Consider the following 25853-nt stretch of genomic DNA (forward strand, 5'->3'; position numbering starts at 1 on the left):
ATCTGCCTTTAAAGGATATTTCGGGACATCCTGTGTAGAGTTTTTAATTTAATAATACTATACATATAGTAATCACATAAAAAACGATTATATAAATATAATACATAATAATATTTATATTATATTTATATATCTATATAAAATTATCATGTTATTTCATGAGATTTTATATATATATATATCTTATTGTACTGATTTATGTAACTGTAATACACTGTATATTATATAGATAATATACTGTACTATATATTTAATTTAACTACCCAATAATACATACTATTATACATAATAATCCTTTAATAAAATTATATAAATCTATAATATAGGAGTATTATACATATTTATGTAATTATATTATATAATTATATTATATTATATTATATTACAATTTTATTATTGAGCAGTTTAAAAATTCAGGCAATTTAATTGTTTTGTTAAATGTTTTTTGTCAAAGATTATAGTGAATATTTGCTTATCGTTTGCTATAATATACACACGTATATTTCAATTTATCGAAATAACTTGAAAGCTTTGTATGGCTAAAAATTGATTTAACCACTTGTTGTTGTCTTGCTTTCCCTTTTCATTTCTTTCATTAAACTTAAACACAATGATAAGGTCGCCAATACCGACCACAGAGAATGTAACGTTGAAACACGAGTATCTTTTTGGGAATTCCAGCAGTATCTTCGTGAAAGTAATTTCGTGAAAGCGCGTTTCGCGAGATGTAACGTCGCGCCTCCCGGACTTCTTAGAGCCGCAACATCATATTTTGTCATGATTATGCAATTTTGTTTTATCTCGGCATGAGTGACGTACGTTTCGACATAAACATTTCACAAAATAAACCTAATTACGCCACGTGTCATTAAGAATTCGTCATGACAGTAGTTTCTCGGTGAATGACGTTTCCGCGAAGTCATCGGAACTCGGCGCTCGGCGCCGCGACTCTCGTGACGTTATTAATATTGCGAGGAAACACGATAGTGCGGGACCATCTTTGAGAAACGTTACTTTCACTACAATGTATCGGGACTAACGCAACGGGGAAAAAGGTCCCAGTGAAATTCACAGTTCGAGCATATCTCTTGTCGAGTTTATAATTTTATTTCATCGAAGCGAGACTTTAACGCCGCGTAAAGAAACATGCAGCGTTGAAATCGCCTTCGACACGCTGCGTTATGAGATACGCATATTTAACTAATTGAAACGGAAGTTGTAAGATCTTATTTTTGTAGCGAATTAATTTAGGAATTGCATCTTCTAGAATTTATTTAGCTATAAATAAAGTTTACTTAATTTTTTTATTATATTGAAGATAAATGGATTTAGAAAGATTTGAGGCAAATTTAATTCATATTGAAGATTTTAGGTCTAATTTTTAAGATAATTAATAAAATTATTTAATTATTTAATTATTATAGTTTATCAAAAATATTTAATAATTTCTGGAAAATACTTTGCTATAAAAAAATTGCATCGCATAAAAAATAAAGTAGAAGAAGAAGAAGACGAAGCATATTCTCACGAGTGTAAATATCCGGAATGAAATTGGAGGTGAATTACCAAGCAATTCAAAAGCGGAATCTCTCCGTTTAGTTGGTCTTTCTTGTCGGTCGATCGGGTCGGAGGAGCGTGATGTAACGAACATTGCTTTTCTTGAAGTCCAAGCTAGCCGATCGGAGAAAGTTGTTTGCACGATATCGCGTTGTATCAAGGGGAACACGTGACATAATTGCGTGTACCGGATTATGCGTGGCGGTTCCAAACGTAACGCACCACGTTCCTCTGATGTTAATGTTTCTTTTTTTTGCGCCACTTGTGAGGAAATGTTTCTTCGAGTTTGCTTGCACGAAACAGAATTCTCTAAATGTTGGCCAACGATTTTGAGAGTTTTTGCTGATTTTAAGAAATAACCGTGACTTATCGCGATCGTAAAAATGTGTAGATCTTGCATGTAGTCAATAACGAGCGGTGCTAAAAAAAATTTTCAACTATTGACAATCTAGGTGTTGGAGTAGAAATTAAGATTCATTTCTCACGTGTGTTTTTATGTAATAATATTTAAAATAAATAATAAAATTAATTTTTTTGATATTAAAATAGATAAAGTCTGCAGGCTTTAATAATGAAATGCGACGAGAAACTAAAGAGATTAACAAAATATTATGTATCGCATAAGAAAAAAATTGGCAAATTTTTATCAAACTGTTTCGCGATTTTTGTAATTTATTTTTTTACTTACTTGTATCCTGTAAGGAAACTCTCGGAAATAATAATCCTCGCGGTTGTAGAAAGCGATCGAATAGGAATCCTCTTTGGAGAGCTTGCGTCGATCTAGGCCCTCCTTTAGAGTTGTGAGCCCGTATAAGGCACCCAGGAGGTAGCACACGAAAACGAGAATGATAATCGCTTTCACAGGTCGACAGTTTAGCGCGGCTGCCAAATAATCACGGAACCAAGTCATGCATCCGTGTTCGGGATTGTCGATTGGATTGTGAGGGTCGTCGGGATCAATTCCGCCGGAACATAGTACTCTGTAGAACCACGATCGATGAGCTGAAACGTCACATTTAAAATGCACCATTAAATATAGAGAATGTCATTTTTATATAAATATTTATCGCGCATTATACATATTTAGCAGAAATTTTCTTCGCATGGCATAATTTCTCATTCAGACTGTGGCAAAATGCTTTAGTCGTTTAATTAATCGTTCGCATAAGTGACAGAAGTAGCATGAATCTTTTTCGATGTTTTGCAGTTGTCGATGTGACAAAATGTAGAAAAAATAAAACAAGGAGAAAGTAAGCTCTCCTTTTCCATTACATAACATTGTGATTTAACGAATTAACGATACTCAAACGTAACACGTATGTATATTTGCTCGACGTAACTTCAATACGTCATGCAGACGTAACGAGATTTCGAACGGCAGTCTCTGAATAATGATGATTGACATAACAATACAAATAGGGAGAGACTAGTAATTTATATATATTGAAATTCAAACTCGAAATTAATAAATTATCAATTATTCGCTTATTATTTGTTTCAGTGGAAAAAGTAAAGAGATTTATAATAACAATTTTAAAAAAAGAGAGAGACAGAGAGAGGAAGATAAATTATATTTTTTTATTACAAATTAAATAATTATGATACTTACTGGATTTAGATAAAGGCTCCACTTTGCAACAGATAACACTGTGTAAATTCTTTCGTTCGCAATAACCGCTGATCGCAACGCATCCGCTGAAGAACGTTAGATGGAACAGGAAAGTGAAAACTACCGCGAAACCTGTAATTTAATGCATGATCGATATTAAAAAAATACGAATCACATTATGAGCCTAGAAAGGATATTTCAAAAAGTGTTACAGAGGATATCTCAAATATCGTTTCTTACTATTGTATTTTGTATACTCTTGTCTATTTCTTTTGTGTACTCGAGATTTTTCCAATTTTTTTTACTCGCTTAACATGTTTTTTTTTTTTTAGCAAAAAATATTGAGATATAATCACAGTTTTGAAATATTCTACGTAAAAAATAATAAACGGAGATCTATGTGGAATGCTCTTAATACCTGAATAAATGCAGAAAATCTGAACTGAAGGGAAAGGCGATAAAATGCCGATAAAAAAAGATATCATATCCGTTAAAGATGTGATTGTGATGGAAACGGCAGCTTCGCTCAAAGTTACCGCCATCCTTTCCGGCACTGACTTACTGATGCTCGTTCTTCTCCAAGCCGCTAGCATGACAAAAGTATCATCGATCCCTATTCCTATAACGAAAAAATAGACACGTTACAAATACTCTACGTTTTTTTTTTTTAATTACGATTCGGCAATTTTTTATTATTTTATAAAGTAGTAATTTTTAGTAAATTTATACTCTTCATCATATATTTAAATTGTATAAAAAAAAACTCTATACATAAATTGAGTCGAAGCACAAATTATTTTAAAAAATATATTTATAATTATTTTTTATTAAATATTTCTTTTATTATTTTTTAATCTGGTTTAATTTTTAATAAATTTTATTATAGATAATTCAAACTGAAGTTTTTAATATTTGAAGCGATCGCGTTAAAAATGAATAAGTTTTTTTTTTAAAGTAATATTACTTGAAACAATACATGCATTTTCTAAGCAATTGTTCCTTGAAAATTTATCATCGTCAGTTCTCCAGATGCCACGTGTGTTTACACAAGTTGCGTCTTATTTTTCAGAAAAGATAAATACGAATAGAAAACGTGTTTTCTTCGCAATAAGTTAAAACTGAGACAATGCATTTCGCATATGCATTAGATTCTTATTAAAATAATACATAATTAAATTGCGTGACTAATAAGGATGCGTCATATAAAAGAGAGAGACAATTTTCTTTGGATATATAATATTATTTTATAATTTCTATTATCAAACTACTGTTATACATATACTTATTTATATACAATATTATACTTTTGGTTTTTAATTTCATGATAGAAATAAATGAATAGGTTTCAGAGAAGTCTAGAAATTACCTCTTTCTCTACTTCCATTCAATATAATTAAATTAAATAATGTAAAAAAGTAAAAAGATTTCTATTAATTTGCTAATTAATTATATATTTCTGAATGAATTGAAAATTGTGAGTGAATATAATAATTGCTTTGAATTGCGACCGGTCGATTGGATCGCGAATAAAGCTGTTATTATTGGTAAAGACCGACTTTACTCGGCGTTGAACGCAGGCGAGCGCGACGTCGAAAGGGAAAAGAAGACTTCCGCTTTTCACATAAATCACAGTATCTTTATTTCGCTTATACGCACCTGACAGAACGAACTAACGTATTTATCGTCGAGAATGTACGTTTCTACAGACGTGACAGGGAATTACGGCATCGTATTGCAAAAACTGCAAAGCCCTGTCGTTATTTTCGTATTGCTTAACTTATACAATTATCAATCCGAACATCGATTGACAAACCTTCGATATAATAAAGGTCTGCAAGGAAAGCTAGCGATGACAGGAAAGAGCTATATACGTAGCATTCTAAAATCACAAATTACTTGACGATTTTGAAAGCATCCATGAAATTTGTATTAATTGACATGATGTAACTACTGTTTATTGCCAAATAAATATATATATCATTCTCTTTAAAAAGTAGTTCAAATAAGAATTAAATTAAATTGACGCTCTGTTAAACTTTAAAAGCTACTTAAAATTAATAATTCTAAATAATTTGTACACGAAATAATGCAATAGACATATTTACATATCTATACAATTATTTGCACTATTTATAAACTTTCATGCTTTTATTTTAATTATTCAAATAATTGTGGGTAAAAAAATTGGAAGACAAATGTACAGCGTTTACAAGTGTTTAGCCACCCGAATTGTTATGACAATTTCAATAATAGCTTACCTATCATGAGGAACGGGGCGGCGAGATTGAGGCCGATGAAATCGACCCCCAGATAGATGCATAATCCGAATGCAGCAACTGTCGCCATGGCGGCCGAGATATTGCCCAGAAGACCGAGCCAAGGTTTGCTGCGTACCCAATCGGTCATCATGCATGTCACGACCGAGAACAGGCCCATTATGATGAACGTGCTGGTGAAGTACGGCACGATTGTCTTGGTGTTGGCCTCTAGTTCCAGTTCGAGGGTCCTCGAGGCGAATCTCGCGGTGCTAATGTGTTTAAACGCGCCTCCGTCCTCGGCCTTGCCGACGACCTCTAGGAAAGCCTCCTCCCAGGCGGCGCCGCTAATTCGAGAATCGAAAATACATCGAATTAAATTAGAATACTAAAGGGTTATCTTGAAATTATATCTTCAATAAAAAAAAATCACTTACGCTATTAAAACGAAAAATACAAGATGCTCGTATATTTATTTATTTATTTATTTATATTCTAACGAGATACTAAATAGTAATATTTTAATAAGATAGAATATAAAGTTTGATTTCTTTCGATTGTGATATATACTTGAAACAAATTTGGCTGAGAAGGCTTTAACATGCCTCTATATGCAATACCTCACTGACAACAATAGGTAATCAATACGAATAATCGTGAGTGAATCAGACATCCATTATTTGCACGAGCATTACTGATAGCAATAGATGATTCAATTGATGATATTCAATTGGTGACCATATGATAGATTAACAAGACGTTACTTTTACACAGACATTGCTGATTATTATTCTTAACGTTAACAATTAAAGTAATTTTATATATATAATAATATATTGTATATTATATTATTTTGTATAAACTATATATACAGGGTGTCCAGTAATTGGTGGAAAACCTGTTAATGGCAGATTCTTGAGATTATTTGGAGTCGATTTTCCCTCAACGAAAATATATCGAGAGACGTCATCATTTTTTGCAAGTTTCCAATTTTTATCATTATATATCTTTGTAATTAAGCCTTAAATTAAAATTCTATTAGAGTAAACTCTATCTGAAATTAACTGAAAAATGTAGTTTTGGTAATTTTTTAACTTCAAAAAGTTTAGTTTGCGAAAAGCATCTTTTTTTTCAATCGCTTGTAACTCGGAAATTATTGATGCCTCGACATTTTCGCTGAGGAAAAATTGTCTCCAAATAATCTCAAGAATCTGTTATTAGCAGGTTAGTAATTTTCACCAATTACCGAACATCTTGCATATAAAGGAGAGTACAAGAAGTACAGAAATTATTAGAGATTATTCAAGGTGTATACTCCCGCTAAAAACCTGGAAAACCTGGTATTCTCAGGGAATTTTATTATATCTTGAAAAATCATGGAATTCTCATGGAATTTCGTTAGGGTTCAGGGAATTTAAAAAAAATGTCAAAGAAGTACTTATTTTAAAAATTTTTTATAAAAATTTAAAATATTTTAAGTTTAAAATTTGCTTGAAATATATATTTTTTGTTTATGTCTATATAAAATTGTTTAAAATATATGTTTTTTGTTTATGTAAAAAAATGATACGCTAAAATAAATAAGCTTATTTTAAAATTGCATCTAAAAATATTTTAATTTTACCTGGAATTTTGAACAAAAATACCTGGAAGATCCTGGAATTCTCAGGGAATTTTTTTACAGAATTTGAGTATACACTATGGTATGTTATTTAAAAATCACACACAAAAAAAAAAAAAAAAAGAATATTCTTTGACAAAATCTTCAGTTTCAAAATATAAATCTTGAAATTAGATTATATTGTATTAAATAAAGAAAATTTGCTTGAATGAAGACATTTTATATAGTTCAACCAAGAAAAATATATTCTTGCTATTTAAAAACAATTTTCTTGAATGGAGAGGAAAAAATGTTGGATAGAAAATAACACATATTTAAATTGAAGATTATAATTTTCTTAAAGTTAAAATAATTATTGTATTCTTAAATTATTGTATAGTTGAAATTTAAGATTTTTTTCACATTTTTTTAAGAAAATGATAAATTGTTGCGTACGTATGAAAAAATAACGGTATTCATGACTTGACACTTACTTTTTTTCTATGCATCATTTATATAAATTTTTTAAATTTTAATAGCGCATCTTTAAAGTATATTTCATCGAAATTTTTGTTTGAAACACATTTCTTGAGCATATATAAAGAAGTAAAATTTTTGGACAAAAAATTGCTGCTGGCATTATTATCGAATACGAAATACTCTATAAGTATCGTTCTGTAATATTCATGTAGAACATATGTATATAATTTTCATGGAACTTTAACTGTTCGCACGTGAATGAATTATGGTCAAGACTATACGTTACTTTCAAGATCGTTGCTGCATATATGTAAGATAACAGACCAGTTTTTGCGACAAGCTCCGCGAATGCATTCACCATCTCGATAAACTGAAGAGTAAACTTACATTGCATCCTGCTGTGGACTATCGACTGTGATGAAGTAGCCGAGTTGTACCGAAGGCACCGATTGTACTGTAAGATCATCATTGAGAACACTTCCACCGAAGAATACCGGTAACAAATGAGCGTCCCAGGTGGCCGGATTGATCGTTATGGGGAATGTCAGATTTAGCTTCCGCCTTTCCACTTCGCTGCAAAAATCGAAGATGTAATCAAAATTCAATGCAATTAATAAATTGCTCTGAACAAAAAGAAGAACGCTATTAGTTTTTTTTTTTTTTTTTTTTTTAATTTGGTCACACTATTTCTCATATTTTTTTTTTTTTTTTTGCGATATATTTACTCTATCACGTGATGCAGATTTAGAATATCGTTGGTGAAACACTCGTCGAGCCATCGTGCGCAAATTTGCTCGTATGTGAATTCGTCGTTTTCATATTTTGCTTTCGCATTTCTAATCATCCGATCGAGTTCCATTAGCTCCTCCCAAATCGAGCTTTTCAGCATGTTATTCCCGCCATCTTTGGGAATTATAATTACATGACCAAACCGGCCTGCAACAAACAACAGATTTAATTGATCTCAAATCAAGAACCATGAAATGTTATCTTTAATTATAGCAAGAGAAGATTGAGTTGTAAACTACTTTTCTACAAACATAGCGAAAGGAAATTTAATTATGAAAGTATTTAATAATAAAAATTAAAGAAAGGAGAGAAAAAAAATTAATTTAAAGTAAACTTTATTTTGCGAAAGGAAAAAAATTGAGAGTATGAATCTAATAATTTTAATATTAAAAACATTGCAGTTAAACATGATTGCAATACTTAATAATTCTTTTTTATATTCGTTTTATTTTATATTGCTTTATACTTTTTTACTTAGAGCATTTTATAAATACAAGGATTCTTTTTTTAACTTATGTATCTTATGCGCTAGCTCGATTAAAAGGATTCTGGGTTTATTAGATTCATAGAATTTTTAGTGAGAAAGGAAATCGACAGAATGACGTAAAATGAACGAATGATGAAAATCTCACCTGGTCGAGTAATACGACCGACATTAAATTGATGGCTGTAATTAACTTTGAAGTATTGCTCGACTATCGCTCGTTCAGTCTTGCTCGGGCCGTTGACGGGCGAGAATAGATATTCCGGATCAATTTCGTAGTGTATCCTTTGATAGCCGGTGAAGCATATGCAGGCTAATAGTATAGGTACGATTACAAAGTAGCCGGGATGTCGACCGACAATGAGGCCAACTTTGTAAAACGTGCGATTCAAGAAGTCATCGACACACGTCAAGTGCCACATCTGAAAGCGAAAGTAATAAATCTGTCTGTTAAATGTTATTTCATTTAATGTACAAAAAAATTAATAAAATAGTCATGTACTATTAAATTACGGTGATATTGAAAGCTATTTCGATTTTCGTCACTAAAAGTCTGTATAGAATAAGTAAAACAAATTCGTCGTTTTCTATAAATATTTTCGGGGCCGATTTGTATTATAAATGATAAATATTTGCGTAGAAAACACTTTATACAGGTGTAAGAAATGTTTCGAGATATCCAATTAGTATTTCGCATTTATAATGCATTGCGCGTATACATCTGCGCGTCGGTAAATGCAAAGTAAGTTGTTGTGGTCGAATTACTGTGTATAGAATAGAATCTTTTGAACGGTTCGTTAAACTCGTAACGTGAAAAAATGTGCTACTCGTAATCTTTTTACCCTTCCCCCTCTCTCTCTTTCTCTGCCTCTCTATTCGTCTTTGTTATTACGTAAAATTATTATTTGCTTAAGTCGATGACTGCACTCGACATAACAACATGGCTCGTTTATTTAATGTTTCTTCAAGTGGAATATGCGAAAAAATCTGTCAGTCGTGTCGTAAGAAGTCAAGTTAGGACTTTATAGAATAGAAGTTTTACGAAAGTGGACAGCGAAGTGAAACTTCATGATTATTTCAACAATTAAAATGTCCGATTGAATATATGGATCAAAACTACGAAAAATTTATAAAATTAAAGATATATGTCAAAAATATGAGATGTAGAATCGAAAGAGTATTACAACAATGATTTAAACAGTTGAATTTTTTAATATATGAAATATCGAAAAGTCCAAATTGTGTAGAATTAAAATTAATAAATATCGTTGGTTTAATATTCTAAAAAATGTAAATGTTGCTCGTTTAATTTTAATATATCGAACACGTAATTCTGAATGTAGATCATCAGATCTGACGTTTCTATATGATTTCAATGATAATGATTCTAAATACCTTTGTTGCGCTATTCTTTAATGGTACTGTCGCTGAAATTGATATTTTATCTTGTAACAAGATAAAATATCAATTTCAATGACTGTAACATTAAAGATTTAGAATCATTATCATTGAAATCATATAAAAAGGTCAGATCTGATGATCTACATTCAGAATCACATGTTCGATATATTAAAATTACAACGAGCAACATTTACATTTTTTAGAATCCAATTGTATGTTAAACCCCCCAACGTTATTTATTAATTTTAATTCTTTAGTGCGCAGTTTGTTTTCCTTTCCTTCCGTATCTTTTCGATCTTATCTATATCCAGTATATGAAGGAACTTGTTGTGTCATATACACGTACGTACAAACACACATATATTAGAAATTATGAACAATTTTAATTCTTTTGTAGACCGTAGGAAAAATTTTAAGTTAATTTAAAACAGGCTTTTAATTTAATGCATTAAGTGCAAGGGGATCCAAAAGCTATTCTATATTATCGATCAAAATTTAATCTAACATGACAATATATTTGTTTAATATAAAAATTTATTTAGCAATTTATACACACAAAATAAGATAGGTTTCTACTAGGAATTGCATGAAGGAATATTTGTGAACTTTTAGAAATGACGTCTGACGTGAGTTTGTGTTTCAATCTCGCACCCTCACAGATGCACGAGAGTAATTTTTTGCAGATTTTGAAAATCTTTTTTACTAGGCTTCTAAAGTCATTTCCAAAAGTTTACTAATATTCTGTTATGTTATTCCAAACGCGGACGCTATATCTCTTGCACGAACATACCGTAAAACTTTTTATATTAAATAAATATTGTTGCGACGTAACTGTCAGCTTTTAATTTTTTATTATTTTTATATGAAATTATTAACCCCTGCGTGTTGTTTTTATAAGTACTTTAATTGTGGAGAAGGATTTATCCATCTTTGTAGCTAAAAAAGAGATTTTCAAACTCTGTAATTCATGTTCTGTCGGTAATTTTGGATCCCCTTAAGTTTATAAACACACATACACACGCATACACGCAAGTTTGGCATAAGTCCTGGCGTAATCAAAAATCAATTAAATTTCCTTAAACTTGTTATTCGTAATACATAATATCTTATTAATAATTCAATAAAATTCCAACTGTGTGATTTTGCGTACTACTATCTACATATCAGTAACAAGAATTAACTGGAATATTTATTGTATAAAAGCTACTTACATAAAATTATACATGTATAATAGTCTAGTTCAAGTAACATAATAAAATAGTACAGTAGCAATATTTTGTATCATCTTTTTTTTTATTATTGAAATATTATGCGAATCTGATCGAAAAGATTCATCTTTCAGTTAGTGAAAGAATATTCGCTTGAATGGTTCTTTATCAAAAAAGGGTTCAGCGATCGAAAACCGGGAATTCTATACCTTTTGTTCCGACACAAAGCTTTATTTTATGGGACGATGGTGCCCTCATAAGGGATTACATGACACACCGAAGGAGGATGAATCATCCCTCGTCAGATTTTCACGCACGTTTCTCTCCTCACCTTGAAGTGTTTCAAGAAAGTTTTTAATTCATTTTGCGTATAGACAGTTCAGGAATATATGGCAACTATATAGCTAACTTTTTAATCGTCGCATCAATTGAATTAAAAGGAGACGGAGATCCCCCGAAAAAGTTTTGCAAGAATAAGTACACGGTAAAAAACATTTAGTATTTTTGTTGAATTTTCTCGTGTAGAAATTTTTGTGTTAAATTTTTAACATACTCTTATGTTAATATAACATACTGTCGTTATGTTATTTTAACTTTTCTGCATTGAGTTAATATTCACCGTTTCTAAGAAGTTAAAACAACACAATTAACAAGTAATTCTCGCACTAATTATTTGTGTTATTTATATATTATTTACATATTTGCCTTCTGTTAAATTAACATTAAAATTAGAGTGGATAAATTGGGACACGAGAAATGTGTTAAATTTAACACCAAATTTTTTACCCTGTAGACGTATCGAATCAGGATCCGTGAAATATGTATCGTGTTGTTTAAAGTACACATTTCTTTTTGAAATTCGTCTACACGTTATTCAAGTATAAAGTCGGTAATTTAAAAAAAATTCCGAAATCGCGCAACAAGGTTCCATAATTTCGCAGAACGGTTGCGCACCAGTATCGCTAACTTGTCTATAAATTTCCACAAAACATATACCCGCGTATTTGTGGCGAAATAAAAAGTTCCATAAAGCTCATTACCGGTTATAGCGAGTCTCGCGACACGAAACGGCATTAGCTGCAAACGTAGATTCATGCAGAGGACGGTGGTGGCGAGCGACTTTCTAAAATTGCTTGCGATCCCGAGGCTACGGATTTTCCGTACTTATCATTAACAGGAGACACGGTATCGCGAAGTTCAGAGGCCAGTACCCCTCGGCATGCGCGTAGTGCCTCTCGGAGAAAGTGACGTTGGAGCTACTTATTGGGTAATCCCGACTCGCCACGCACTTGTCGTTTCTGCTCGTTTAGACACGATTGAATAACAATCGCATAATAATAATCGACGCTTTTGCCACGCCATTTTAGAATCACCGGTTGCATTGACGTTGCAAATCTCATCGGGGTCTTGGATTTCTACGTGTGTGTATGCGCGTGTCGGAATGTTCGACGAGAGAATTTTCGCAAGTCGCGAGGACAAAAGAAAGTTTTGTGCATTATTCGTACACTTATCTTTCTCATTGAAGAGAGAAGCTATTATTTCAGGGAGCATTTAGAAGTAACTTTGGCCTGATCTGAATAAATAGCTTTGATAACCAATGATCAGACGTATTCATACTGATAGGTCATTGTTCTTAGTGGACTTAATTAGAGTAGTTTTCACTGGGTTGTTCCAGTTGTTAGATAAGCAAAAGTAAAAAGATTGAAAGCGATATGTAAGATATATGGGTATATAATTGCGAGCCTTTTATTTCTCTCGTTGGAGGATTTGAATGGTTGGATAACAATTTGAAAGTATCTTTTCCTCTTTTCGTAAACTTATATGTATGAAATTATAATATATTAGTTTGATTGATAAACGCTAAACCGTAATAACAAAATAACAGAGAGAGACCTTACATAATAATAATAATATTAATTTATTGAATGAATATTAAGCAAGCTACTGTGTTACATGACTCTTTCGTAACTGTCAACTTGATCTTGTCTATTAGTCTTACACATTGATCTTAATTATATTCTGATTTGCTATAACTGAAAGTCTTATCTACGTTGTCATTGGCATTATCTTATTTATATTCTTGAAAAATGAAGAGTGCTATGGAGCAGAAGATCAAAGTACATGCTGTAGTGACAGATTGTTATCGTTACTTAGGTCACTAGGACATTCGCCGCTATCTTCTTAATGCTATGCCAATAATTATACATGAGCGAGGAAAACTACTTTTGCTCTAGCGATAATATATTATACTGAATAATTTTATTTGAAAAATTGCAGCGACAAAAACTTGCGGATCTCAAGATGCTAAAAATATGTAAACAAAAAAAATAAGAAAACGGTCTGAATAATCTAAATAGAAAGTTGAAATTTACACTTTTGTTAGATATTTAAAATCTCACACAAAAATAAGTTTCGTAATAAACTTAAGATATAATATACGTCGATTGTTAAGGATTTGTAAGATAACACAATGACAAAAATGTATAAAGATTTATCGTGTGAAAAAGAGAAAATACAAAATATAAAATAGAGGCGGTATCAGAAATCTGCGTGGCCTACTATCAAGGCATCTCGAACATCTGCGATTGAAAAGAAATCTTTATGAAGATCATGATATCATCACAACGTCGAATGGGAGTTAAAATTTATGTGTAATATATCTTTTGTATATAGAACAGTTCTCTTTCTGTATCTTCCTCTCTCTCTCTTTCTTCTGTCTGTACGATAAAAGTAATAAACCGTCGACTCGTTAAAAATGATGATGGTTAATGATACTGATGAAGTTCCAAACGGCAGTTGAAAAAATGCAAGACACACGTCTTAACGACTCGCTCGCAGAATTTTAATTGTCAATTTCACCACACAAGCAAACGTCCTAGCGCGGTCTCGCGATTCGTGAAATTCACACGTAATAGCTTCTGTCGACAGATAAACCGAGTAGCAGACATTGATGTTTATAACTTCCCGCAATGACGTTGAATGCGCTGATAGTCGAGAGAAAATTATCGAATAAAATTATGAATATAAATGGGAGAGTAACGCAAAAATATAAATCATATTATTTATTATTATATATGTTATTTTGTACTATTCTATTAGTTGAAAATGACAATGACAACTCTCGTTCCTGAATTTCGTAATCATCTTTGCACGATAAATAAAAAAATCGTTTCCTTTATGCTTCCTTTAAATATTACTATAATATTATTCGATGAATTCAATGGAAACGAAATTATATAGATAAAAACTCGCGGCAGAGGGAAAGTATATTCAAGCATAAGAGTGATTACTTCCTGGAGACTAAGAGAGTTAGTAGAATATGCTCAAATGCATGAAAGCAATCTGAGTGGGCGAGTTTTTAATTTCAGAGAGAATACAATTTATTATATATCTATACTTATTTACTGTGATTTATATTATATTATTATTAAATTTTATTATTTTGTTATATTTAATAATAATATAGGAAGAGAGAAATTAAATGTCAATTAAAATGTGATAAAAAGGACCTGCAAGAAGACACGTGCATAGTCATGATCTTTTTTTTTATAAATTAATCTTATCTTTACATTATTATTTATCATTACTTATTGCAATTATTTTAGTTTTTGTCATTTATATCCGTTTTATTAATTATTAGCAAGAAACAACCGATCGTATCATTCGTATTCGAAAGCAATATCTTGGAGTTTACGCAAACGTGGTGCAATTAACAACGTAGTTAACTGCGAGTCTTATAATTATTCAATACACGTCATTGATTATCGTGTCGCAATTTTTGCACTCGATCTCAATATATTATTTTACGTGAGATATATACATAGTAGTATAAAATATTCGTCAGTTATCGTTAAGTCCAGTCTCGCGCGAATCATTGACATGAATATGTGAAGAACTTGCCTTGATCCTCTTTTTTTTGCTTTATATATACATAATATATATATATATATATACAAACATAATAATACATATATATAAAATATTTTATTTTATATATATATATATATATATATATATATATATATATATATATTTAATAAGTACATATGCTATATATATATATAAATTTAAAAAAATATATATTTTTTAATTTATATATATAAAGCTTACATAAAACTCTTTACATTACTCTCTCTTTTCTCTCTATTAATATATATATATGTGTGTATATATATGTATGTATGTGAATATATTATTACTACTTTCATTATATGTATATGTCCCGTTAATATTAAAATTGATCGTTGAACGATATACTAATTACTAACGATAAACGTTGCTATTATATGTCAACAACATTCTCGTTTGTCGCAATCATGATTGCGATTAGCAACCTCGATCTCCCTTGTCCTTTCATTAAATACCTTTCACGTATGCGGCACACACGTTACGCAGGTGCGTAAATGCGCGCGCACGTGCCCAAGAACGGACATATATATAAGCGCACGATTCCTTACCTTAACGATAAGCAAGTGCAGCGTGTCGATGTGAAAGTATGCCGTGACTAAGGAGAGAATTTTCCATTTCGTTATTTACAAGCGTGGCACTTTCGTTCTTCTTGCTAGTTTATTCGCCGCGAGTTCGATATGCGACCCTTTCTAAACGTCCTTAACCCTCACATTACGTTTCTTTCTCTCTCTCTCTTTTACGAATGCACTTTTCCTCCACGAACGAGCCAGAGAAAGCGCAATAAAGGGTTTTATTTCTTTTGTGCAATGATGGATTTCATTGTTACCGTAGATTGTTTCGTAAACAATTTTTACGACTTTCTACGGTTCGGTAACTCCATAGAAATTAAATCGAAGTTTTTCGATAGATATTACATTTTCAACAATCGAATTTTTTTTTGCACCGAGCGAGTCTAAAACTTTCGAAACTTTTTGGAGATTTTCACGATAATATAATATTTTTGGGGTTATTTAAAAATTGTAAATTCTAATGATAAATATGTTTTAAAGCTTCGAAAATGTTAATTGCATATATGTACGAGGAGAATTTTATGAATCTGAAATCCTTTCAAATCATACGCTTTTGATCGCGGCGATTGATACATGTATTTTACGAAAAGATTACGCATAAAGCAATTTTCCTTTCCGGTATAGTCGGAGCAAACTCTCCAATATTTCTTTGGCGTGGCAAACGACTTCATTTCCATCGATATTCCGGCTACGTCTTACGCAAAACGAAAGTGAGAGTGACACACGCCGATCTGTCATTCGAGGAAAATTGCACGGCGTGCAGCCATGGCGTGTTTGACCGAGATGTAACTTTTTGGTGGTTAATAAAATTGGTTAATAAAACGAAGATAATATATTCGCGAGACACACTTCGGAGCAAGCAAAGTCGCGTTAACTCGTTCACGCGATCAATGTACTCCTTCCTTCGAAGGTAAGCCAGTGGCAGTCGCGACACCGCAACGGCAGAGCGACAATAATGTAACTTTTTTTTTGTTCTTACGTCGTGTGCTATCTTGCGTCGACATTGGTCGACAGTTTATTACAGACACAAGCATCTCTTAGGTTGAGTTAATTTTAATTTTAAATGACGTAAAGAACATTCAAAATCAATCATTGTAAAGTTCCTATAAAAGTCATTGATCAAGGTTGCACAGTGTTTTTACGATTTTAATTTCAATCAAGTTCCTTGGAATCAATGCTCTCTTCAAGCAAGATATTGAATATTAAAGCGATATGTTCATTTTGATAATGACTAATAAAAAAATGAGAAGCTATGTTTGTAAATCATTTTTATGTATTTATGCGAAAGTTCTTTAAAGGAATAATGATTTTACAATGTAATTATTAATGAAGCTTAATAAAGATTCTTTTTCCAAGGTAGACAAAAGAAACTGCTATAAGAAGACATAACTTCAAAAAAATTTTATCTTTTCTATAAGAAAACTTTATTTTCTTTATTATTATTTACTGAGAACTGATTTGAACGCACCACGTCTACAGATCCGTCATGCCAGGTAACAGGTATAAAGCGGTTTTTTGAAACAAAACATCACAAAAAAACACGCTTAATCAAAGATTTAATCCTTTTGTCACGGTATTCTTCAAGTATTTGTGAATATAAGATAAGAGGAAATAAAAGGAAAATATAACTGTCTCTTCTTTTTTTTTTTGTGAAAATTTTTTAACTAGACGATATTTAACTTGTCGGTGTGTTCAACTTTTCTTAAAACAAAAATATCAAGAGAGTAAAAAATATTTATTATAACTTTTCAATCTTGGATATTGCAGATACATATATATTTACAATTTAATATTTAATGAAGCTTGAAAAAATTCTTCCAATGTAGACAAAAGAAATTTATCTGCTAAAAGAAGACGTAAAAAGTTTTATCTAAGGATTGTATATATATATATAATCCTTAGATAAAACTTTTTACGTCTTCTTTTAGCAGATAAATTTCTTTTGTCTACATTGGAAGAATTTTTTTAAACTTCATTAAATATTAAATTGTAAATATATACATATGTATCTGCAATATCCAAGATTGAAAAGTTATAATAAATATTTTTCACTCTCTTGATATTTTCGTTTTAAGAAAGGTTGAACACACCGACAAGTTAAATATCGTCTAGCTAAAAAATTTTCACAAAAAAAAAAAGAAAAGACAGATATATTTTCCTTTTATTTCCTCTTATCTTATATTCACAAATACTTGAAGAATACCGCGACAAAAGGATTAAATCTTTGATTAAGCGTGTTTTTTTGTGATGTTTTGTTTTATTGTATATATATATATATATATATATATATATATACAGTACCGGCCAAAAATATATCACCTTTAGTATTTTTGAGTATAATTTTATTCAAAGTGCACATGCATATTTATAATATTATAATATATGTTTTGATAGTAAATACAACTTGCTAAATAAAATATTTTTTATAAAATAATATAAAAACTTAATTTTAATAATATAAAAAATTAATTTTGTAAGTAAGTAAATTAAATGGGATTTATGCTCAAAAATTCTAAAGGTGATATATTTTTGGCCGGTACTATATATATATAAGCCTCAATAATTGATAAAGAAGAAAAAACAAGTTTTCTTGTAAAAAAGATAAAACTTTTTACGTCTTCTTTTAGCAGATAAATTTCTTTTGTCTACATTGGAAGAATTTTTTCAAGCTTCATTAAATATTAAATTCTAAATATGTATGTATCTGCAATATCCAAGATTGAAAAGTTATAATAAATATTTTTCACTCTCTTGATATTTTCGTTTTAAGAAAGGTTAATTTCAAATCGATAAAAAATTGATTAAAGAACATCAATAACGACTGACTATAATCATCATAAATTATAAATAATTATAAACTTTGCGCTTGATAAAAATACAATCGCCATATCTAAGAATTTAAAATATTGTCCAGACTGCAACTTAGATGTCAAGAGATACAGCTTTTTTACAATTATTTTGAAACTTGTACAAAGTTACAAGTGGACATGATACCGATTTTCAGACATCCACGTAATATGCGTAGACGTTTGGACTTTCAGTTTGTAGTTTTTCTCCGACTGCAAAAGAGTCGATCGTGATAGAGCGTTATATGTATGTGGGTTCTTGTTTTTTTTTTTTTTTTTTCCAAAGCCGTGAACTATTGCAAAACCACGTAACTCGTCTGTGAGCAATCGCTACGGAAAGGGAAACGGGACAAGGTTGGGTTACGTTTCTTAAAATGACGTACGTAAATCGAGCTTTTATAGCTCGCGTGCGTCGTGCATATTTATAAGCGCGTTGCATGCATATGTGTGAAAATCATTGCGCAGTTTTGTATCCCTTTGACATGATTTTGGCGAGCATTATTTGGCTAAAAATGCAAAATGTACGTATGTGCCAAATATAATGCGCGATTTTAAATTAAGCAAACGTATTAAGATTGAGAAAATAGGGAAAAGTGCCCTGCATTTTAATACTGTTAACTACATGTCAAGTTTGAAGTTTAAATTTTATGCTCGAATGTAAGTTTAATATACAGTCAGACCTCTTATCCTACGACCCTCTTATGCTACGAAACCTCTTATCCTACGACAAAAAATCCTCACATGCTACGATCGCGAAAGGGGAATTATACCCCTACTCTCAAATTTTTGTCGTACGATCAGAGGTTTAAGGGGAAGATTCCGGACCGAAAATGTCGTAGGATAAGAGGTCCGACTGTAGTGGCCAGACTGTCCCGGATTTGAGCTCTTTGTCCCGCATTAAAATTGTCCCGGAAAATGTCCTGGGTTGGACCGAATTGTCTCGGAGAGAAAGAGAGAGAGAGAGATTTAACTTTTTCAACTTTTTAACATATTTTTACTATTGTTATTTCTCTCTCTCTCTCTCTTCTGAAATATGTTAATAAATGTATAAAAATATAAACATGTGTTTTATTAAAGCTTTTTTTTTGTTTTTTTGCTTTCTTGAACACGCTCCGCATCGAGGCACTAAACATCTGGTCATTTTAGTTTAATAAATATTAATGTTTATAAGTGAACTTTATAAAGAGTCACACATACAAATTTCCGTCGATCGTTTTTGTTATTCACATTGATGATTTAATTATAGATCATATTTATCGGAGAATAATGTTTTACTGCGCTTCGCGACTATACAGCTTTAATCAACGTGTTGATATAAACAGAAATTCTTTAAGAGCCACGTACATCTCGCCAGAAAAAATGTATACTTTGGTTGCTCTACGAACGAGCGTAAATTTCGTCTTATTTTCGTTTTATTTTTGCAGCAGAAATGAATTTTATTATACGACATAAATTTATAATGAGCAGAGTGTGATCAACTGCGTGAAATCAAATAAATTTGAAATTAATATTTTAGCCTAATGAATATTATAAGCCTAAAATGAATATCTGCATTTATTGAATTAAGAATATCTAATTTAAATACTTCTCTATTTCAATCTATCTAAAATTAGATTTTGAACCTTGTAGATGTATAAACAATTTAATTTATTTTTATTTTATTCTATAGCTCGCATAGTTATTTAAGTGTCTGCATTTAAAAAATATTAGAAAACGTTAATGAAAAACAGAGGTAAACATTATTTATATTAACTGAAAACACACGTATTGCAAATAGTATTGCGCAATTATTAATTAATAAATTATTGTATACTTTCGTAGGTACAAGGTACAAAATTAGACACGTGTTTTCGTAATGTCAGGCAAAAAATTGGTGAAATTTAAAACTTCGCGGAGGGGAATGCGATATGAAATCATTTAGCAAGCGTGTTTACGATTTGACTCATCGATTTGAATCATTTATTATCAAACAGAACAATGAGACATTTTTATTCGTCGCGGATACAAAAGCACGACCACAACGGTGAGGCAGAGTCTCTCTTAGATCGTTCGGTCGATTCCTTCCGATGAAACGACGGCTACCGGGGCCGCGGCCGGTGCGGCGCGCTCGCGTGCTTTCAAACCGGAAGAGATATCCGAGTGTTTAATTTATCGGTTACGGAGAATCGGCCCCGGCCCCGGCCCCGGCCGCGGCGACGTCGGCGCGCGATGGGCCCGGAGGAATGGACAACCGGACGAGGGACCTCTCTCTTTCTGCGCGCGACTCTGCGCGCACACACAGTTACTTTTCTCTAATTTAAATAGATTGCATAAGTGTTTCGCGGTCCATTCGACCGGTCTCTCTTCATACAAATATTATCCGGTTGATTCCGGTTCCTCCCCCACCCGCCCCTCCTCTCTTCTCCCTCGGAGAAATATAAGAGCCTCGCGCTTCGTATGTGCATAAAATCACGTACGTACGTACAATTTGCGCGTAAATACCGTTGGCTAAGTATAGAATTATCGCAATGATTGATATGTATGTATACATGCCGCAATTCTTAATAATAATAGTAAGTTATCTTGGTTTGAATGATATTGCGAAAGGGTGACTGTTGTGAGCGCGCAAAGTGAATAAATCATAGCGTAAAAAAATTCTCGGGACAACTAGTAATATATTGAAAGATGCAACTGCGTCTTTAGTATATCACACGATGCAGCAGGGCGTTGAAATTGCTGACTGACGTCTTGATTTATTATTATAGACATTTTATAGGTAATAATTTCTTGGAGATTGGGGTCTGCGATAAGTGTTTGCATCTCTTATATTAGTTTCATTGTATTTTCATATGTGACATAATACTATTTTTATATCTCTGAAAAAAAAAAAACTAACTGTTTGAAAAACCTTTCTTCGAAGATTAATTATTACATTATTCGTATGTACTATAATGAAAATTTTTTTTTTCAATTCTTCAATAATTATTTCAAGATATTTTGCGACAGAATATCAACAGAAAAAAAAATAGGCGATATTTCGATATAGTTTGTCGATGAAATTTTTATTTTTTTAACCAAAATCTCGACTTTGTCTCAACGATAATTTAAAGCTAACTTTTGACCGAGTTAAAACCAAACATTTTTGCAGCAATATTCTATATTTTTATTCAGCGATTTTCTCGATGCGACGAAAATGATCGATGGAGGCGAATATCAGCAGCGTCCCCTCGCTACAGATTTGCCGATGCGTCAGTAATATGCAATTCCCCACCGACCCTCCGAGGTCAACAATTTGTTACGGGGACGGGGACGTTCAAGGAACACATCAACAGCGCAGTTGATTGACCTGTTGTTGTTGTGGAGATACATTTTGCTACCAGCACCATACCTTTGCTCTATCATTGTAAAATGTGCACTGTGACCAGAGTAAAAAGAGTCAATTTGTGACGTAGACGTTATTCAATGTACATTCAAGTGACAAACAAGATGTCTCCATTGTTGCATTTTGCGTTCAAGTAAATATGTTTGTTGATTACAATTGACAATTGATAGGTAATCAGTAATGTGATAAGAGTCGTAATTATATATTAACCTTATTGTTAATGGAATATTATAATGTGATAAAATTATATATTAACCCCATTGTTAATGGAATATTATATTGTGATAAAATTATCGCAGATGAAGAGACAGTGACAGAGAGAGAGAGAGAGAGAGAGAGAGAGAGAGAGAGAGAGAGAGAGAGAGAGAGAGAGAGAGAGAGAGAGAGAAAGAGAGAGAGTGAGAGAAAGAGGGGGGGGGGGGGAAGAAACGTGGTTTTACAACTTTTCAAATTTTCCTGAAATATTACGTTATTTACACAACAAAGTATTTTTATCAGACGATAATAGAACATTTGAGCAGCTTTTTCTGGACCAGATTTTTAAATATATTAGTAGTCTTTTTTTTTTGCACAGAGATTTTATTTTGCTGGAAATAATCTTTCTTACATATTTTACATATCCTTGACTCGACGAGACTTTAATTTGGCGTATCCTGTTTGGCAAATATCGTCGTTTTCACAAAATTTGTCCTTAAGCCTCAAAGTGACAAATTCTCCCATCGTACCCATAGTCATCATTACTTTATTATTTAGAGAAACGGTACAATGGCCTCTAATAAGATAATAAGTAGTTGTGAAGCAATGAGTTAACACGAAAGTGAGTCGGCAACAGGGCGTTATAGCACAAATGTCCGTAAATGATGACTAAGGCTTGCACCAAACTGCGTGGGCATAACATATAATCGTAATAATAAAAACGTTTCCTGTTTATAGGAAAAGCGCTCTTCCATAAATAGAATTGTTAATGAGAAAATGCAATATGCTTTATTAGCCCTAAACTGCATTCTACGGTTTTCCTTTTCCCTGTCTTCTTTTTTTTAGCCTGGATTTTTTCCTTTGCAATTACGTTGGCCCTTTTTTGCAAATTTTAAAGTAAAAAATTAATTATTATTGATTTAAATATACGTTTTAATTTAATTACAATACGTGATAAATCTAATAACTTTATCTAGCTTTCTATATTGTATCATTTGCGTAATATGTAATAAATGTTACGGACAAGCTTAATAGACGGTTATAGTTGATTTAAAAGTCATTTAAAACAAGGAACAATACAAATTGTAATTAATTCAGGTTTTTTAATTACCTTATAATAAGTCCGTTTTCCTTGTCTACACTTTCTACACTTATTTCCATTCTATGCTTTCTCTCTTCAAAAGAGTATATACTTATTTTAAATTTCAATATAAATAATGAAAAAAGTGTTTAATTAAAAAGAAGGATGTTATGTAATTATACATTTGAATCGATATTTAATTTAGACTTAATTGTGTAAATATTTCGATTAATTTATTTTTGTCTTTTTCAATTATTTTTTATTTATTTTATTTCAACACGAAAAAAATTCAACAATGAAAAAATATATGAACCTGTCAAAATATATACAATAATTTTCCCAAAGATATCTTACGATTTCTCTAATTTGGATACAAAATTTTAATAAATAAAGGATTCTAATGAAAAATAATCCTATATTATTTTTTATATATAAAAATCAGCCAAGATTTATCCCTATTGGCAATTATTAATAAATTTAAAACACTAATTTTAAATTTCTTATTAAATTTATTAATTTTAAATTATAAAATTTTATTTATTAAAATGTTAATCATGAAGGATAACGAATTACCTTGCTTCTTGATTGAGCAGAAACAGCGCTTTCAACCTTTCACAAAATCTCCACACAAAACTATATCACCACGAATTAAATTCTTGGGCAAAACTCCAGGCCAATAATATCGATTTCTTTATAATTTTTCACTCGGTGGCACTTTAATCGCGTGCACTTTATTCCTTGTCTTCTCTTGTTGGACAGTCAGGCGGGAAGCGCGGCACGTTTCACCTGCACGTCTTCGTCCGTCCGCGTGTCATGATCGGCGATTGAAATTCGAGCGTGAAGGAGCGCGCATGGAATCGAACGTCTTCGCGGGAAGCGGGATTCGAACTGCTCGACGCGCCGCTCGAGATTCCGCTCGAGACCTGCTCGCAACTCGCTCCGATCGTCCGTTAGTCCGCTCCTCCACTCACCACGAAGCGTACGCGCGCGAGAGATTAATCAGCACCCACGAGAGAAATAATCGCGAATCCTGCTGACTCGAATTCGGGAAAATTCTTTCGATGGACCGTCACTCTCCATGAATCTTTTATAAATCTCGAAGGAATCTCTCTTCTATTGAAAGAAGTCATAAAAAAATTGTGAAAGCTTTTACGAATCTTTGAAAACTTTTGTTTATGCTTCTCGATCTTAGATTAATATCTTTATAAATCTATCAACAATGTTCCAGTTTTGGACAATCAAAATTTTATCAGAATTTTTAGAAATATGATAATAATCTTTTTCTTCAATATTTAATTTTTCTATTGAAATATTTATTATTTAATTTAATAGTAATATTTTAATTTCTATGGACATTTAAATACCAGTAATTTAATTATTTAGCTTTAATATCAATTTGAGATTGATATCTTTATAAATCTATCAACAATGTTCCAGTTTTGAAAAATCAAAATTTTATTAGAATTTTGGAATTTTTAGAAATATGATAATAATCTTTTTCTTCGATATTTAATTTTTCTATTAAAATATTTATTATTTAATTTAATAGTAATATTTTATTTTTTATGGACATTTAAATACCAGTAATTTAATTATTTAGCTTTAATATCAATTTGAGATTAATATCTTTATAAATCTATCAACAATGTTCCAGTTTTGGACAATCAAAATTTTATCAGAATTTTTAGAAATATGATAATAATCTTTTTCTTCAATATTTAATTTTTCTATTAAAATATTTATTATTTAATTTAATAGTAATATTTTAATTTCTATGGACATTTAAATACTAGTAATTTAATTGTATAGCTTTAATATCAATCTGAGATCTTTGAAAACGGAAACGATTAAATAATAATGGAGAACATTTATCTGTTCGCGTTTAAAAATATGAGAGCGACGGATGATGGTTTGTATAAGCCATCCTGTATAATCTCGGAGAGATGAGCTGATCTTCTCTCGGGCGATGCAACTCAAATGCATGGAGCGTGGCGCATCTGTGGTAGACGGAAGTAATGAATGTGGCCGCGCGCTTATCTAGTTTGACACTTCCTTGCTGGCCGATTACATGAGCATCCGCAAAATAAATGTTCGTTGTTTTGTTTGGAAAAATGTCATAAAGGCAACGCTATTAAATCCCGCTTCATTCGTCGATTAATTCGTTGATTTACGTAATAGATCATAATCGAATTTGGTCTTTGTTATGCCGGTCGCGTTGCACGCGCTGCTAACGTACAAGGAATGCGTTCCCATTGCTTCATATCTTGGAGAATAATATCCGGCCATAGAATCGTGCCGAGATTTTTGCATTTGAATTTCGTTCAAAAGAACGAGTTTTCTGGAAGCAATTTTTAATCTGTCAAAGATATGACTATGATAAATGTACCAAAGAAAGGCCATCAATTCAGCAGTTATAAAAAAACAAATATCTTTTTCTTTATTTTCGTACTTAAATTTTTGATGAATAATTAATAATATATTCATATATTTGTGAATAGTTATTTATAAA

General features: G+C 31.5%; 1 protein-coding gene across 2 annotated transcripts in view; it reads right to left on the reverse strand.

Moving 5' to 3' along the window:
• The window catches only part of Ptr (patched domain-containing protein), a 30810-nt gene extending 6515 nt beyond the window's left edge, over positions 1 to 24295 (reverse strand). Inside the window, exons 1-8 of one of the 2 annotated variants that reach the window (XM_072903739.1) lie at positions 23918 to 24295; positions 8923 to 9196; positions 8227 to 8437; positions 7889 to 8074; positions 5425 to 5768; positions 3585 to 3785; positions 3167 to 3298; positions 2246 to 2559 (exon numbers count right to left, since the gene is read on the reverse strand). In XM_072903739.1, the coding sequence (XP_072759840.1) occupies positions 2246 to 2559; positions 3167 to 3298; positions 3585 to 3785; positions 5425 to 5768; positions 7889 to 8074; positions 8227 to 8437; positions 8923 to 9196 (1662 nt within the window). In that variant the 5' untranslated portion in view covers positions 23918 to 24295. Of the gene's footprint in view, positions 1 to 2245; positions 2560 to 3166; positions 3299 to 3584; positions 3786 to 5424; positions 5769 to 7888; positions 8075 to 8226; positions 8438 to 8922; positions 9197 to 15840; positions 17115 to 23917 lie in introns of those variants that run through there. The other variant, XM_072903783.1, reaches the window with a different exon arrangement.
• Between the last annotated feature and the right edge of the window lie 1558 nt (positions 24296 to 25853).

The sequence above is a fragment of the Anoplolepis gracilipes genome, chromosome 1 (genome assembly GCF_047496725.1).
Source record: "Anoplolepis gracilipes chromosome 1, ASM4749672v1, whole genome shotgun sequence".
In the NCBI taxonomy this organism is placed as follows: Eukaryota; Metazoa; Arthropoda; class Insecta; order Hymenoptera; family Formicidae; genus Anoplolepis; species Anoplolepis gracilipes.